Source organism: Gopherus evgoodei, chromosome 18 (assembly GCF_007399415.2).
Source record: "Gopherus evgoodei ecotype Sinaloan lineage chromosome 18, rGopEvg1_v1.p, whole genome shotgun sequence".
Lineage (NCBI taxonomy): Eukaryota > Metazoa > Chordata > Testudines > Testudinidae > Gopherus > Gopherus evgoodei.
In genome coordinates, this window is record NC_044339.1 from 15,910,172 (window position 1) to 15,924,245 (window position 14,074).

Genomic DNA, 14,074 nt, shown 5'->3' on the forward strand with positions numbered 1-14,074 from the left:
CACTTTGGATCTCAAAGAGCTTTACAGAGGAGAGCGGTATGCTTATCCCCATTTTGCAGATGGTGAAACCAAGGCACAGAGTGGAGAAGTGGTTTGCCTGAGGTCATCCCACAAGCCAGCAGAACTGGGAACTGGATCCAGGTTTCCTGGGTCCCAACCCAGCCAACTGCACCGAGAAGAACAATGTTTCCTTTGCAGACGATGAAAGAGCAGGTTTCCTGCCACTTAGCCTTGGGCTCACTGAGAGTCAAGGAATTTCCAACAAGCCCATGGCTGTGAAAAGTGCTCATCTGTGTCCATCCTACATGAACCACAAAGAGACACTGAGAGAGAGTCAGATTGTTAAGGGGGGAAGTGAGTGAGGGGGTGTCTGAGGTGCAGTAATCATTGGTGACTGGAAAGCTTCAGCCTGGATGGATGCCTAGGGCATAACATCCTGCTAGCCTAACATTAGTTTTAGATCAGAAATTCATAGGGTGCTGAATCAATCAAGCCACATGCCTCTGCTCTCTGTGGCTTTATGGCCAAGGCAGTTCTGGCTATGCAGCAGGGCACAGATGCTGTTAGCAAGCTACAGGCCAGATCCCCAGCTGATGTAAAACAGGGTAGTTCCATGGATGGTGCAATGTTAGCTTGCACCACCAGATTCTCACACAACACCCCTGGTGGGCTCTGTCTCGGAGATGATTCATTTCCAGCCCAAGTGCATTTGGCCTTTGGCAGGATAAATGTTCTTTCCAGTACCTCAGTGTAACGAACTGGGAAAGTTCTTAATGTTTTCTCTGAATACTGTGTTGGTGCCTCAGTGTCCCCATGGCAGTTCTTAAGTGTCTGGCAGAGCAAAGGGCCAGTGCACCTAAATGCCTGACACTCTGTCTCCTGGCAACTGATGGCCTGGGCCCCTCCTCTGCAAAGGTGCCAGCTGAAGGTGTTGGAGACAAAGGGATCAGGTGACCTCCTGGCCCGGGAAAGGGGCTGAGCAGAGAGGAGGGGCTGGGAGGGGTTGTTAGTCTGGAGCTGGCTGGGGTCGAGGGTGGAGGGCAGACCTGGGGGTCTGGCTCACTGCCCCCTAGAATGAACCCAGCCGAGGGGTCCGGTTCGCTGTATCTACAAGCTCTGTTTTAGACCCTGTTCCTGTCATCGAATAAACCTCTGTTTTACTGGCTGGCTAAGAGTCACGTCTGACTGCAAAGTGGGGGTGCAGAACCCGGTGGCTTCCCCAGGACCCCGCTGGGGTGGAGTCGCTGTGGGAAGCGCACGGAGGGGCAGAGGATGCTGAAGGCTCCAAGGAGAGACCCAGGAGGTGAAGCCATGTGAGCTTCTTGCCCTGAACAAGTCTGCTCCAAGGGAGAGGAGGCTCCCCAAAGTCCTGACTGGCTTGGTGGGGAGCAGTTCCAGAGCATCGCCCGGTGACTCCGTGACAGTCTCTGTCTCCGAGTTTTGAAATGATCTGATCCTTTGTGCCCTTAGGAATCGCACTACATGGAGCAGCAGGGGTGGCAGGATCGGGAGCTTACAAAGGAGTTCTTACAAAGCACGGTGGGAAGGGGAGGAGGGGGCGTTGAATGCTGCTGGCTGGCTGTTGGTGTGAAGGGGGAAAGCGAGGGCATGGCAGATGTGGAATGTTCCTGCCCAGCTGGGCGAGCCCATAAACAGCTCAAAGGAAAAACTGAGGCTGTTTTCTGGTGTACCAGGGAGCTGGCCTGGACCTCCAGCAGTTTAAAGGAGGAAGGCTGGGCTTCTGGTTCCTGGGCAGGCTTGAGATCTGGGTGGTGGTCCCAGCTCTGTTGTGGATTTGCTGTGTGCTCTTCAGAAGGTCAGGGCTGTGCTCAGTGCCTCAGTGTCCCCACCTGTCTGTGTTGGACAGTGATATGTGTAAAGTGTTTTGAGCTCAAGATGGAAGGGGGGGTGCAGTAGGACAGCCCACAGACCCCATGCCAAGGCTTCCCCTCTGCCAGTGGCTGGCATCACAGGCAAAAGGCAGAGCTGAGTTTTCCCAGCTCCTCCTTTTCCCACTCAGGCAGGAAGCTGTGCGGGTTGGAGCCAGTAAAGCAAAGGGGAGTCTCTCATCGGCCTGCTGCCTCCTGTAACCTGCACAGGCCAGGCCCACAGGCCAATACAGTGAGAGTGGGTTTGCGCCTCTAACAAGCCTCAAGGCCTTGGGAATGCAGCCCGGGAGCCCTCCCAGTCCCACGGCCAGGCAGTGTCCTACCCCTCCCTTGCAGGAGCAACAGAAAAGCCACAGTCAGGTTCTAGCATCCGCAGCCAGACGGCTCTGCAGGGATGGAAACATGGAAGAGAGAAAAGGCTTTTGGGGGGCAAGGGGGTGCTGAGGCCCTGGGATGGTGGGAGCTGCAGAGGAGAAGGCCCTGGTGCCAGAGGTGCTGAGTTGAGATGCAAAGGTCTGCGGAGAAGGGCTTTGCAATGGTATCACGGAGGTGGCAAAGGACATGGCCAGAGGTGATCAGTGACCGCATGGGTCCGGGCAGGGGGCAATGGGGGCTCTGCTGTTTTGCCAGCCCTGGAGAGAGCCGAATGAGGGAAAGCAGTGGGCAGTGCCGAGGTGGGGAACACTGTGGCACTGAGTGCCACAACACAATGGGGCATCTGTGGAGCGCTGGGCTGGGTGACCTCAGCCGGGATGAATGCAGGGGGCTCAGCAAATGCCAAACAACCCCCTAGTTCTCCCCTGCCCCCCTTCCACAGCAGCAGGGCTGGGCACGGAGCCTCCTGGGGAGAACTGCCTCCTCTTCCACGCTGGCTGACCCTGGGCTCTTCCCGTGCACCGGAGAAGCAGGGGCTTTGACTTCAATCCTTGGGAGGCAGGGGATTGACCTCTGGAGCGTGACCCACGTGGGACTAAGAGTCAGAGCTCGGGGGTTCTGTTCCCAGCTCGGTCGCTGACTCTGTGTGAGCTCGGGCGAGGCTTTCGTGGCCAGAAGTCAGTGGGAGCAGAGGGCAGGGGGCGCTTGATAACCAGACCATTCACTTCTGTAGGCCTCAGTTTACCATGCTGCTGAATTGGGGACAATGGCACTGCCTGCCTCTCAGGTGGGGCGTCCCTCCCATCCCCAGCGTGAACTAAGGAGAGTTTCCACCAAGGGAAGCAGTTGCCCCTACTTGCAGCAGGCTGTGCCCATCTGCAGGCCCTCGGGTTAGGCGGGGAACGCACACCGTGCAAACGCAGTCAGTTTCCCCGTGAACATCCCAGCACAGTACCTCAGGCAGGGCTGGGATTGCCACAGCAGGCCAGGTAAAGTGCCAGCCTGAGGCATTGGCAGTACAATGATGACCACTGCAACGCCACCCCGGCCTCAGGGTCGGAGGTTCCAGCCCCGCCCTGCCTGGCAGCGATACCAGCCCGGGGCTATCGGGCACCAGTGTGAGAGGAGTGTGGGGTGGGAATGGGGGTGGTTCTCAGCACAGCTCCAGTGAGGCAGGTGTCTCCACCCCAAGAGTTTGCCCTCCATGCAGTCCTTGCGGTGGGGTTGGGTCTCTCTCTCTCTCACACACACACAAAATGTGGAGGGGCCTTTCCAGAGCAGCCTGGGACACAGTGGCAGGGCGGGTGGTGGCGGGGCGGAGCTGCCCTGTCCTGTCCCAGCTGTAGCTGTTCTGTTCAGCATCAGTTCCCCCTCTCTGAAGGGCACAAGAGCAACAGGGCCAGGTACTATGGTAGTGGGCATCTGGGGTAGAGCTGCCACCCGCTACAGACAGACACAGCTGTGCAGTTCTGAGCCTCGTGCCAGCTTTTTGGGGTGTGGTTTCCACTGCCATCTGGTGGTCGTAGCAGAGAGATGCTTTACAAGCACCACCCAGATACTCTATGGATGATCACGACTACAATGGGGTGTTATTTAGACTTGGAAGTGACTAAAATGATCCAGATTCCCCTGCTTCTGTTTACACTCACTTCATGGCTTTGAGGCAAAGGCTAGAGGCACATTTGTGCTCTAGAATCTTAAAAATAAAATAAAATAAAATAAATAAATAAATAAAGAGACTGGTACATGGCAGCCCAGCTCCAACCTGCTGTGCAGCTGCCTTGTTCCACCCCAGAAGTGGCTGCATTGCAACAAAGTGTGATCTGAGTGGTGTATAGAGTTATTTCTAATGGGTTTAGAGCTCCTAGCATGAGAGGCGAACCCCAGCTACCTGGGCGATGCGAAATGCTCACCTGCATTTTCTGTGCCTAACAAAGCTACTGCTGCAGATGTGATGGGAGGGAGTTGGTTGCACAGGCATAGGGAATCAGTGGGACTTTTCTGATCCTCCAGTGACTTCTTATTGCTGTTTCTGTCCCAGATGTTATCCGAGCCAAGCGGCTCCGCGCCGTGGAGATCACCTCCAGCAGCTTCCGTCTGACGTGGCCTCGGCTCCTCTCCAGCGACACTGGCTACTATGTGCTGGAGTACGCCCCTGCAGACAACCCGAGGAGGAAGCTAGTGAAGCAGGTGTCCGGGGATCACACCGGCCTCTTCCTGAGCGATCTCTTGCCAGACACTACCTACGAGGTGGTGCTCATTCCAGAGTCCAATGAGCACTATATCCCTCCGCAAACCACCAGGGTCACCACACTGGCAGGTAAGACGATGACGTATGTTACGGTAGCACCAGGCAAGGGTCAGGGCCCCATGGTGCTCGGTGCCATAGAGACACATGGCACAGACAGTCCCTGGCCCAGACCTTATAGCCGAGGCATGAGGAGAGTGAGTATGGGGTTGAGAGAGACCCTCTAGCTGGGCCACGAGGTGTGGGCGTGATGCAGGAATCACTCGGTGGAATTCTCTGGCCTGGGTTATTCAGGAGGTCAGATTAGATGGCCACACAGTGAGAATCCATCTGGCCTTAAAATCTCTGCAGATTCTAAGGGGAAGAGAGGGGTGGGTCACCCCAATCGCCCAGTTCTGATGACTCCTCGCTGTGGGAGACAGGAAACTGGGTTAGATGGACCATTGGTCTGACCCAGTATGGCCGTTCTTATGAAGTGAGAGAAAAAAACAGTAGAATTTAGTTGGAAACTGGAAGTCTCGGCTCTCCCCTGGCTTACCCAGTGCCGATCGGTGGATCCCATCAGGGTAAAGGGAAGCAAAGCACAAGCAGGTGGAAAGAGCTCCATAAACCTGCCCTCCCCATCTCGCTATCATCGTGTGACAACCTAGGCATGTATAACATGCCCTGAATGGGGGGTGGTCGTCATCAGCTGGGAAGGAACCTGTGACCGCTGGGTCTAGAACCATGAGCTGCTCCTGCCTGAGCTCAAAGACCCGGGTTTCTGAGCTGAGGTGGTAGCAAGCTTCCCATCATCTACTGGTGACCACTAGATGGTGACATTGTGAGCAGAAGCTGGACCTGTTTGAGGGAGAAGTGTAGAAAACTAATCCCTTGTGGGAGCCTTTTGATTTAGAGCAGGATTGGGCTGTGTCGACGTGTCTGACTAGAGTCGAGTCGCTTCCACCTCCATGACGGCCAATAGGCTCCCAGCTTATTTATGCTGCTCTGGCTGGAGGCCGCTCTGCTGCCATGAATCACACCGACACTTGTCTTCCTTTCCGTCCTCCCCGCAGAGGAAATCAGCCCAACTCGCGTTCTCATCTCAGAGTCCAAGCCGCACAGCTTCCGCGTCAGCTGGGCTCCCACACCAGACAGCGTGAGGAGCTACCAAGTCCTGTACGGGCCACTGCCTGGCAATTCGGCTAAGCTGCTGGAAGTGGATGGGGCGCACAACAGCACGGTAGTGGAGAACCTGGCCCCCAACACCACCTACTTGGTGACGGTGGCGGCCATCTATAAATCGGGGAAGGAGAAAGCCCTGTCGGCCAAAGCTTGTACACAGGAAGGTGAGTGAGCGGGGCCCTCTGCTGACAGGACACCGCTGTCCCAGCTGTGAGATAACACCGCGTGGGGTTGAACAGGGACTGGTCTTGTTACTTGTGGTCAAACTGGTGGCCTGGGGTTCCTCCAGAATGTGGCCACCTCTTTGGCCAGACCAGGCACTGAGTCCCTCTCCCTCTGTTTTATGTCTTTTTCCCCACCCCCTCGCCTTTGCAAGCAAAGCCAAAGCTCACAGCAAGGGAGCGCTGGACCTCAGGGAAAGGACTCCAGCAATTGAGTGGGTCAGCCAAGCCAGCTAGCAGGGGTCAGGGGTAGAATGCGGCCAGGGGGACGATGCAGCTTTCAGGGAACAGAGCGTGTGTATCCTAGAAATGTGGCAGAGTCACAGAGCGTAGGACTGATGAAAATTCAGCAGTAGGTGTGCAACAGGTCTCCAATGGAGCCTGTCCTCCTGAGCCACCTGGAGCATCACAAGCAGAGCTGGCTGGGAGGATGCTGGAGTCCCCAGGGATGGAAGGTCGTTGCTGTCGTCCTCTCCTTGCTTGTGGCCTCTCTCTTGGAGCCTCGGAGGGATGGAAGTCATGAGCTCCCCTTGCACACATGGCCAAAATTCCCACGCTAGCGTGGTTGGTGTAACTGAGGTGGAAGCTCATTAACGGGGGTGTCATGGGTCAGGGGCTCCCAGGAAGTGAAGTCTCTGGAGCTTAGCTTGTCAAGGCAGGCAAAATCTGGCTTGATTTAGTCAGAAGGATTCCAAAGTGAGCAGTGGTGGAGATGGGAGGTGAGTTGGGGCGTGGGGGTATCACAGCCCAGCTCCCATGGGCAGGTGTCCGTGTCAGCAGAGAGGCTGAGGACTCTACAAGCCCTGGAGATGGAACTGTCCCCTCCTGCCTGGAGCAGGCCCTTCCAGGGCAGGGGGACCCATGCAGGGGGATTCTGGCGATTGCCCAAGTTGTCCCTGTTCTGAGGATAAACAGGGGCCTGTGGCTTGCAGAGCTGTCCACCCTGCCCTCTTCCCAGTGTCAGTCACTAAAAGGGGGGATTCGGCCCCAGAAGGAAGGATGACACTGCTTTTCTCCTCATCTCCCTGCTAGAGAGCTCCAAGGTGAGGCACCTGCGCTTTGAGGACATGGGCCCCAATACCCTGAAGGCCTCCTGGGACTCGGCCGACGGGCCAGTCCTCGGTTACCGGGTGAGGTGCCGGCGGCAGACGGGCCCCTCGTCGCTCCTCAGCGTCTCGCCGCAGATCCACAGCGTGCTTCTAATGGACCTGGCCTCGGGCACTGCCAACAAAGTGTGTGTGAAGCCCATGTACAGGAACCAGCTGGGGAAGGGGCTGTGCCGCATGGTTCACATGCAGCATGGTGAGTCGGGGACAGGAGCCCTCCTGGAGAGGGCAATGCACTAGTGCCGTCGTGCCAGGGGCTTTGTGAGGGGATGCGGTAGTGCCAGAATTTCTTTGGCCCAGTAGCCATTGGTGTCACTGCAGGCTGAACCTCATAGGACAGAGCAACCCCAAGGCCAGTGCCCACCCACTCCCAGTGGCACTGGCTGCTCTTACAGGACAGTGTATATTGGGTACAGCCATGGGCTCGGGGCAGGACAGAAGTGGCCTGATTTACAGAGGTGCTCAGCACCTGCAGTCCCCATTGACTTCAGTGAGCACTGTAGATACTCCGCACCTGTGAAAAATCAGACCCGGAGGGGCTGGGTTGGCAGGATTCCGGTTCATAATGTGCAGTAGAGGGACCTGGGGAGATTTCTTTTAAATCCTCTGTTTTAAACCGACCCCATCCGAGAAGCACTATTGTTTGGGAGGTTGATTTGCTCTGGTTCCTTGACTGAGGAGCCCTGTTTTAACGGCACACTGGGGTTCTCTGAGTGCTGAGACGGCGGTGGAGAGTTTCACAAGTAACAAGTGACTGTAGCTTAGCCTGGTTTTCCCAAGGCATGTGCTCAGCACTGTCTGGAAATCTGGCTTTTTTGAGGGGTCTGGAGTCGATCACATAAAAATGGAGGTACCCAAACCAGAGGCTGCTGACGCTTTGACACTGAAATCCTCTTTCAGTTCTTGGAGGGCTCGATTCAGAGCCTTTTGAAATCAAGGGGATCTTTCCACCCACTTCGGTGAGCATTGGATCAGGCTCTAATTGCCATGACGCTGCTCTTGTGCTCGGGGGCTGGTATGCCGATATATCACCCCACAACCTTAGAGGCCTCCCCAGGCTGTGATGCATCCAGCTGTTGTTACACATTTCTAACAAGAGTGCTCCCCTAGTGGCTGTGGCTTGTCTACATGGCCCTGTTGTTCGGCCTAGGGGTATGAATCACAGCTTTGCAGGCAGGAGGAAATGTGCCAACCTGCAAAAAAGTATCTGAGGTTAGCAGGAGAGGAGCAGGGCGCCTGGGTGTTGGAATTGCAGTGTGACAATCTTACTGGTGGTATCCAGTGCTGCTCTGACATCACCCATCTGCCTATCATCCCCTGTCTTGAAGGAGGAGAAGTTCAGGGAGGGGCGTCCCAGGCATGGGGGACAGGGCGGGAGAAAGTGCAGGGACCTCTTTATGGGAGGAGCAGGTGGGTGTGCTGGCATGGCTGGCGCCAGAGGGAAGGTGAGATAAGGGATCAGAGCAGAGTTGCAGGGGAGGGGCTGAGCTGAGAAGGGCTTGGAAGGTGAAAACTAGAAGACTGGAACTTGACGTGGTGAAATGGGAGAGGGGGGAGGAAGCAGAGGGATTCAAAGAAGGGGCGATACCGTCAGAGTGACAGTAAAGGAAGAGGATCTGAGTATGAATGGACTGGGGGGGCATGTTGAGGAAGAGATTGCGGTACGCGAGAGAAGGGAGGGAAAAGGCTGGAGAGGAATTTTCCTGTGTGGACACAGGAAAGGTCAGAGCTTGGACACTGCCTTGCTAGGCAAGGCCAGGGGGAGGGTGGAGCTGAGGTATTCCCCTTCCACCCCCTGAGCAATGGTGGAGCTAGGTCTTGGGGATGAGCTCTCTGAGGTTTTCCCGGAGGGCCAGACGGGCAGAGCTGACGGTTTGTCCTTTGGCCCCCTTTCCAGTGACAGCGGCACAAGGATACAAGCACAGACGGAGCGCGTGAGGGAACTGGACTGAGCTGTTCCCCTACAGCGCAAGGGGAAAGGATTGGACAAGGATGAATGGGGGGACCTCACAGATAAGTTCCCATCCTGCATTACCACTCGAGGTGTGTCGTTCCCCCAGCTGTTGTCAAGCCCACAGATTCCTGAAACTGTAAAGTGCGACCCCCAGCTTATCAAACGGCTTGGCTGGCTGGAGCAAGCAGACAGGCTGATGGATCCCAGCCATGCAATGGGTGCAGGTTAAAAATTGTGCTAGCCTTTCGTATGTTCCAACGCCCGAAAAATTAGTGACGGAAAGACAAAGTGGGAAATCTTAACTGTTGTTTGCTTCCTGTTTTGTATTCATTTTCTGTCTTGTTTTGGTTTTTCCAGAGTATAAGTGGCCTTGCACTGATCACAAGTGGCTGGGGACCAAATTGATCCCTGGTGTATAACTCCATTGAAGCTGTTGGAGTTAGACAGGGGTGAATTGTGCCCCATGAGATCAATGGGTTTGAGAGGCAGATCTAGGGAATAGGGTAGGACTGCAAAGAATAGATTCATCTAATGAATAGCACCTTCCATCCAAACATTCCAGATGTTCAACGAGCATCGCAACAGGGCTCCCATCATCCATCCCTGAAGTGCAGCCACCTCTGATGTGGAAGGACAGAGCCTTTAAAGGTGCTTAGACTATGCAGGGACGATGCAGCTAGAAGGATCATTTGGGGACAGGAGAGAAGAGGAGATGCAAAACCCCATCTGGAGTTTGGCCAGGACGCAGTGGTTAACTCCCTGACTCTTATAAAGTGCCCCAGAGTATTTAATAACCACAACAATTCCAGACCTTGATTTATGTCACTCTCCGAAGACTGGCAGTCTTTGCGTGATTAACTCCCAGGAATGGAGCAGCAGGGTTGTTCCAGGTCAAGGCTGACGTGCATTGGCAGAACTGTGTGAAGGAAGCTCATACAGAGCTTGCCTTGTCAACCCGGCTTCAGTCTCTCACTTCCGTGGATACTAAACCAACACCCCCAAAAAAATCTGCTCAGAAATTAGGGGATTTCGGGAAATCCCCACCCTCCCACCCCCAATAGGTACCAGATTATACCCTTTCTTCCTTCCACTGGTATCATGGGCAGCATGTCATGGGCACAGAAAGGCCAGTTGAGGTGGCCATTTCTCTCTCTCTCTCACACCCCACAAGCAGCCAGCAACATAGTTGGTGCTAGTTTGGCCCAGCAGGTGGAAGATCCAGGACAACCTGGATCAGGGAGATTAATTTACTCTCACGCCCCTAGACGTGTCCTGTTTGAATGAGTTTGAGTCCCATCGGCAGGGCCATAGAGGGGAAGCTTGTACTGCTGGTGCCGCTGCCTGTTTGCAGTCTCCAGGAACCTTTCCCCACCACTATAGTCACATCAAAAACTTTTTCAAATAGCTGCTGCACTGCATGTAAAAGGAGATCGCTATGGGAGGAACACGGCTTAGCTGTTTTCTCGCCCACCAGGTTTGGTCCTGCTGCCTCTTCGGGATGGGAAGGTGTGTAGGGGGAAATGAGGCTGCTGATCATTTTAGTACCTAGTGAAAATGCCATTTTGGATGTGCAGTTCCACCCGCCAGGGCACAGGATGTGAAGGAGATGTACATATTCTCTGTGCCCAAGGGCACAGCGCCAACATGCATGTATTCCCCTAGAAACACTTACTCTGTTTGGTGTTCATTGCTTATTTAACCTGCACGTGAAACATTTTAATAGTTGTCCTGTACGTCTGGGAAGCCATGTGCTAGATCCTGCAAGCCCTTCAGGGGCCTGATTCTGCACCTTCGGAGTCGTTGGGAGTTTTGCCATTGACTTGATTGGACCCGATGTGTTGAACTCAATTGGGTGGCTTACATGGGGCAGAGACCTTGGACGCCCCTTTGCACAGAGGTGACTGTCGCTCATTGACTCCAGCAGGAGAGCTTACAGGGCCTGCGTTCTCCTTTGGGAGGTGCATGTGTAATTGACTAACATTTCAGTTACACTTGCATCAAGGGGAAGATACAGCCTCTTGAATCTTTCATGCAGTAAAATGTAAAAGCATCTTGTTTGTTCTTGCTGTAAGATGGAGATCATTTAATTTTGCGCAACTCCCTGGTGTAACTTACTATGCGTTAACCTTGCCTTCCCTCTACTGCTATGCATTCTTTTGAAGCCAGTAAATTAAAAATACAAGATCTATTGAGTTGGACTGATTCTTTCCTGCTGGCTTACAACGTGGCAAACGGGTTAAAGGTTACACTTGCTCCGATGAGGGGTGTGTGCAGAAAACCTGGTATTCATTTTAATAAATGCCTCAATATAATTGTTCGCATACAATTCATGGTAGGTAGCTGTGGCAAGAACTTATGAAGGAAATATTCAAAATCCACGGTTCTAGGGAGACCCTCTTTCTATACATTGATTAAGGTGTGTATTGAACTGAATAAAAAGTACTATTAAAATACGTCTGTCAGATTACGATGTAACCAAGCTAATGTTGCTGTAGAATCCTCATTCTGAATCCTCAGCTGGAGTTACACTGATTTACGCCATCTGAGAATGTGGCTCCTTAATTTTGCAATTGTCTGATTTATGTGTGTTTTATATTCCCAAGCTGAATGTTTCATTATCAGGATTTTTGACATGGGACACACATACCACAAGGATGAACGTGTTAGAAATACCTAGATAAGATTTACAGTAGTGTTGACTATTTCTGTCAATGTCTCAAGGATGGGAGATAAAGCAACTTACTCGTATTTTTTTTCCCCATCGTCCTGTGTAATGTCTTTGGATATATTTTAACTTCTGTGCTGCACCCTGTATACAGTTCATGTGTAGATTTCAAAGAAAAAGGCAAAGCGGAATGAGTCAGTATTCCATTGGCTGGAATGATGCCTCAGATCTAAACAGAAATGAAAACGGTTTTAAAAGGAGCAAGAAAGTAAATGTCCTTTCGATCACAAAAAATGGGCTTGAGCACATAGGGTTGGGACTGCAGTGCCCATGAACCCCAAACACTCAGCCATGCTGGGTTGAAAGTGGTTGAAACTCAAATGCTTGGGAACTCAATCCTTAGGGAATGAGCCAAGCTTATGACAAGGCTAGAGAAGAGCTTTTGCTACAAGCAGGTTAGTCCATAATTCCCCACTTTGGGGTCCTTCCATCTTTCTCTGAAGCACCTGGTACTGGCCAGCGTTGCAGAGTGCACCAGCTAGGACAACTGGTGGAATCTGCTACAAGACTGCCTATGTTCTTGTGCAAGGTAACCCACCCCAGCCTCCTCTTGTTGAGGCCTCCTGGGTCTTCAGAACATTGCTTGCCAGTCAAGTGCTGCTCTACCTGGAAAGGGAGTGAAACCTTCCAGTTTAGTTCACTTGTTATCAAAACACAAGAACGGCCATACTGGGTCAGCCAAAAGGTCCATCTAGCCCAGTATCCTGTCTTCTGACAGCAGCCAATCCGTGAGCCCCAGAAGGAATGAACAGACCAGCTAATCATCAAGTGATCCATCCCGTCACTCATTCCCAGCTTCTGGCAAACAGAGGCTAGAGACACCATCCCTACCCATCCTTGCCAATAGCCATTGATGGATCTACCCTCCATGAATATATCTAGTTCTTTTTTGAACCGTGTTATAGTATTGGCCTTCACAACATCCTCTGGCAAAGACCTCCACAGGTTGACTGTGCATTGTGTGAAGAAATACTTCCTTTTGTTTGTTTTAAACTGCTGCCTATTAATTTCATTGGGTACCCCGTAGTTCTTGTGTTGAGAAGGAGTAAATAACACCTCATTTACTTTCTCTAATCCAGTCATGATTTTATAGCTCTCTATCATATTCCCCAGCGCCCCCTTAGTTGTCTCTTTTCCAAGCTGATGTCCCAGTCTACCCAGGGATATGCCCTTAGCAGTTCTCTGCAGGAAAAGCCAGCGTATTTGGCCCCAGCTCCAGAGTTTAACCCTTGTGTTTTTGTTTTCTTAACTCATAACAAACCCTGCTGCTCTGGGGTGAATTCTTCTTGCAGCTTTTCCTTACAACATCCCAGGCTCAAGCATACTTCAAAGGGAACTTGTGCTCTGGCTTATGGGTTTGAGTGATTGTCTCCAAGCAGCAGGGAGGTCCTGTTTGCTCAGAGTTACTGGTGCCCAGAGGGCTACTGAAGCAGGTACTCAGCTGGCATCAAGCAGCATTGCTCTATTAACTTCAGTGGAGCAACACTACCTTCTCCCATTTATTGGAAGAAGGTGTGGGGTATGGGGCTGCGGGAGGGAGTGTTTGTTGTCATTGGTCAGAAGAAGAAAATAGTTCTGTGGGTATAAAAGCTGGTCCAGTTCCCACAGGCCAGAGGGAAGCATTCAGCCTGCCAGGAAAGTGCTCTGACAACAATGTGTGGGATGAAAGGCTCCCAGGAACAATGGTGTTTCTTCCAGGCTCCTCTTTTCCCCTTTGTACTTTCTCCTGCAGCACTCAGTGTCCCTACCCATAAGCAGCTGCTGAAGCCAATGCTTCTGCATGCTCCGATGGGGGAGCAGCTGGCTGTGCTACAGCCAAAGGGGGATGGATGGCTTCCTTCCAGCACTCTGCCATGAAGGACATTATTAAATCCAGCCTTTAAAATCTTCAGAGGAACCGTATGGACAGGTACCAAACATTTGCAGATGCCCTAAAAATGAGAGTTCTGCCTAACTTACTGGCCTCTGCCTTAGGTGAGCTTTCTCTCCTTCACCACCCCCAAACTGCATGATTGGGGGGAGCATTGCCTTCAAACGGACATTTCCTCCAAGGGCCAATCTAATGCAAATGCAGCATCTGCACAGGAAAACTAGAAGAGAAAATCTATAACAGGTCATCTCCTAAAGCCTGGAAGGAGAGCCTCAGGTTCAGCCAAAGATGTGAGAAGAGAACTTCTTTATTTCAACACACGTTGCAACAGCATTTCTCTAGTAGTAAATGTGGTATACTATTGGACTCTGCATATAAACTTACAACAACCCACAACCACTTGCCTGAAAAAGGCCTACCCATCCCTCTTCTGATGTCACAGGTTTTATGTACAAAGCAGACAGGACCCCACTTGAACTTTTTCTTTCAAGCCATGCATTCAGTTTCCAGTGTTGGTAGAAA

General features: G+C 52.5%; 1 protein-coding gene across 1 annotated transcript in view; it reads left to right on the plus strand.

Annotated features, from left to right (window-relative positions):
- VWA1 (von Willebrand factor A domain containing 1) overlaps window positions 1-11,145 on the plus strand; it is a 31,111-nt gene extending 19,966 nt beyond the window's left edge. The window contains exons 3-6 of the mRNA XM_030537709.1: window positions 4,306-4,584; window positions 5,568-5,840; window positions 6,930-7,199; window positions 8,901-11,145. Of these exons, the coding sequence (XP_030393569.1) occupies window positions 4,306-4,584; window positions 5,568-5,840; window positions 6,930-7,199; window positions 8,901-8,941 (863 nt within the window). The 3' untranslated portion in view covers window positions 8,942-11,145. The remainder of the gene's footprint in view (window positions 1-4,305; window positions 4,585-5,567; window positions 5,841-6,929; window positions 7,200-8,900) is intronic.
- The last annotated feature ends 2,929 nt before the right edge of the window (window positions 11,146-14,074 follow it).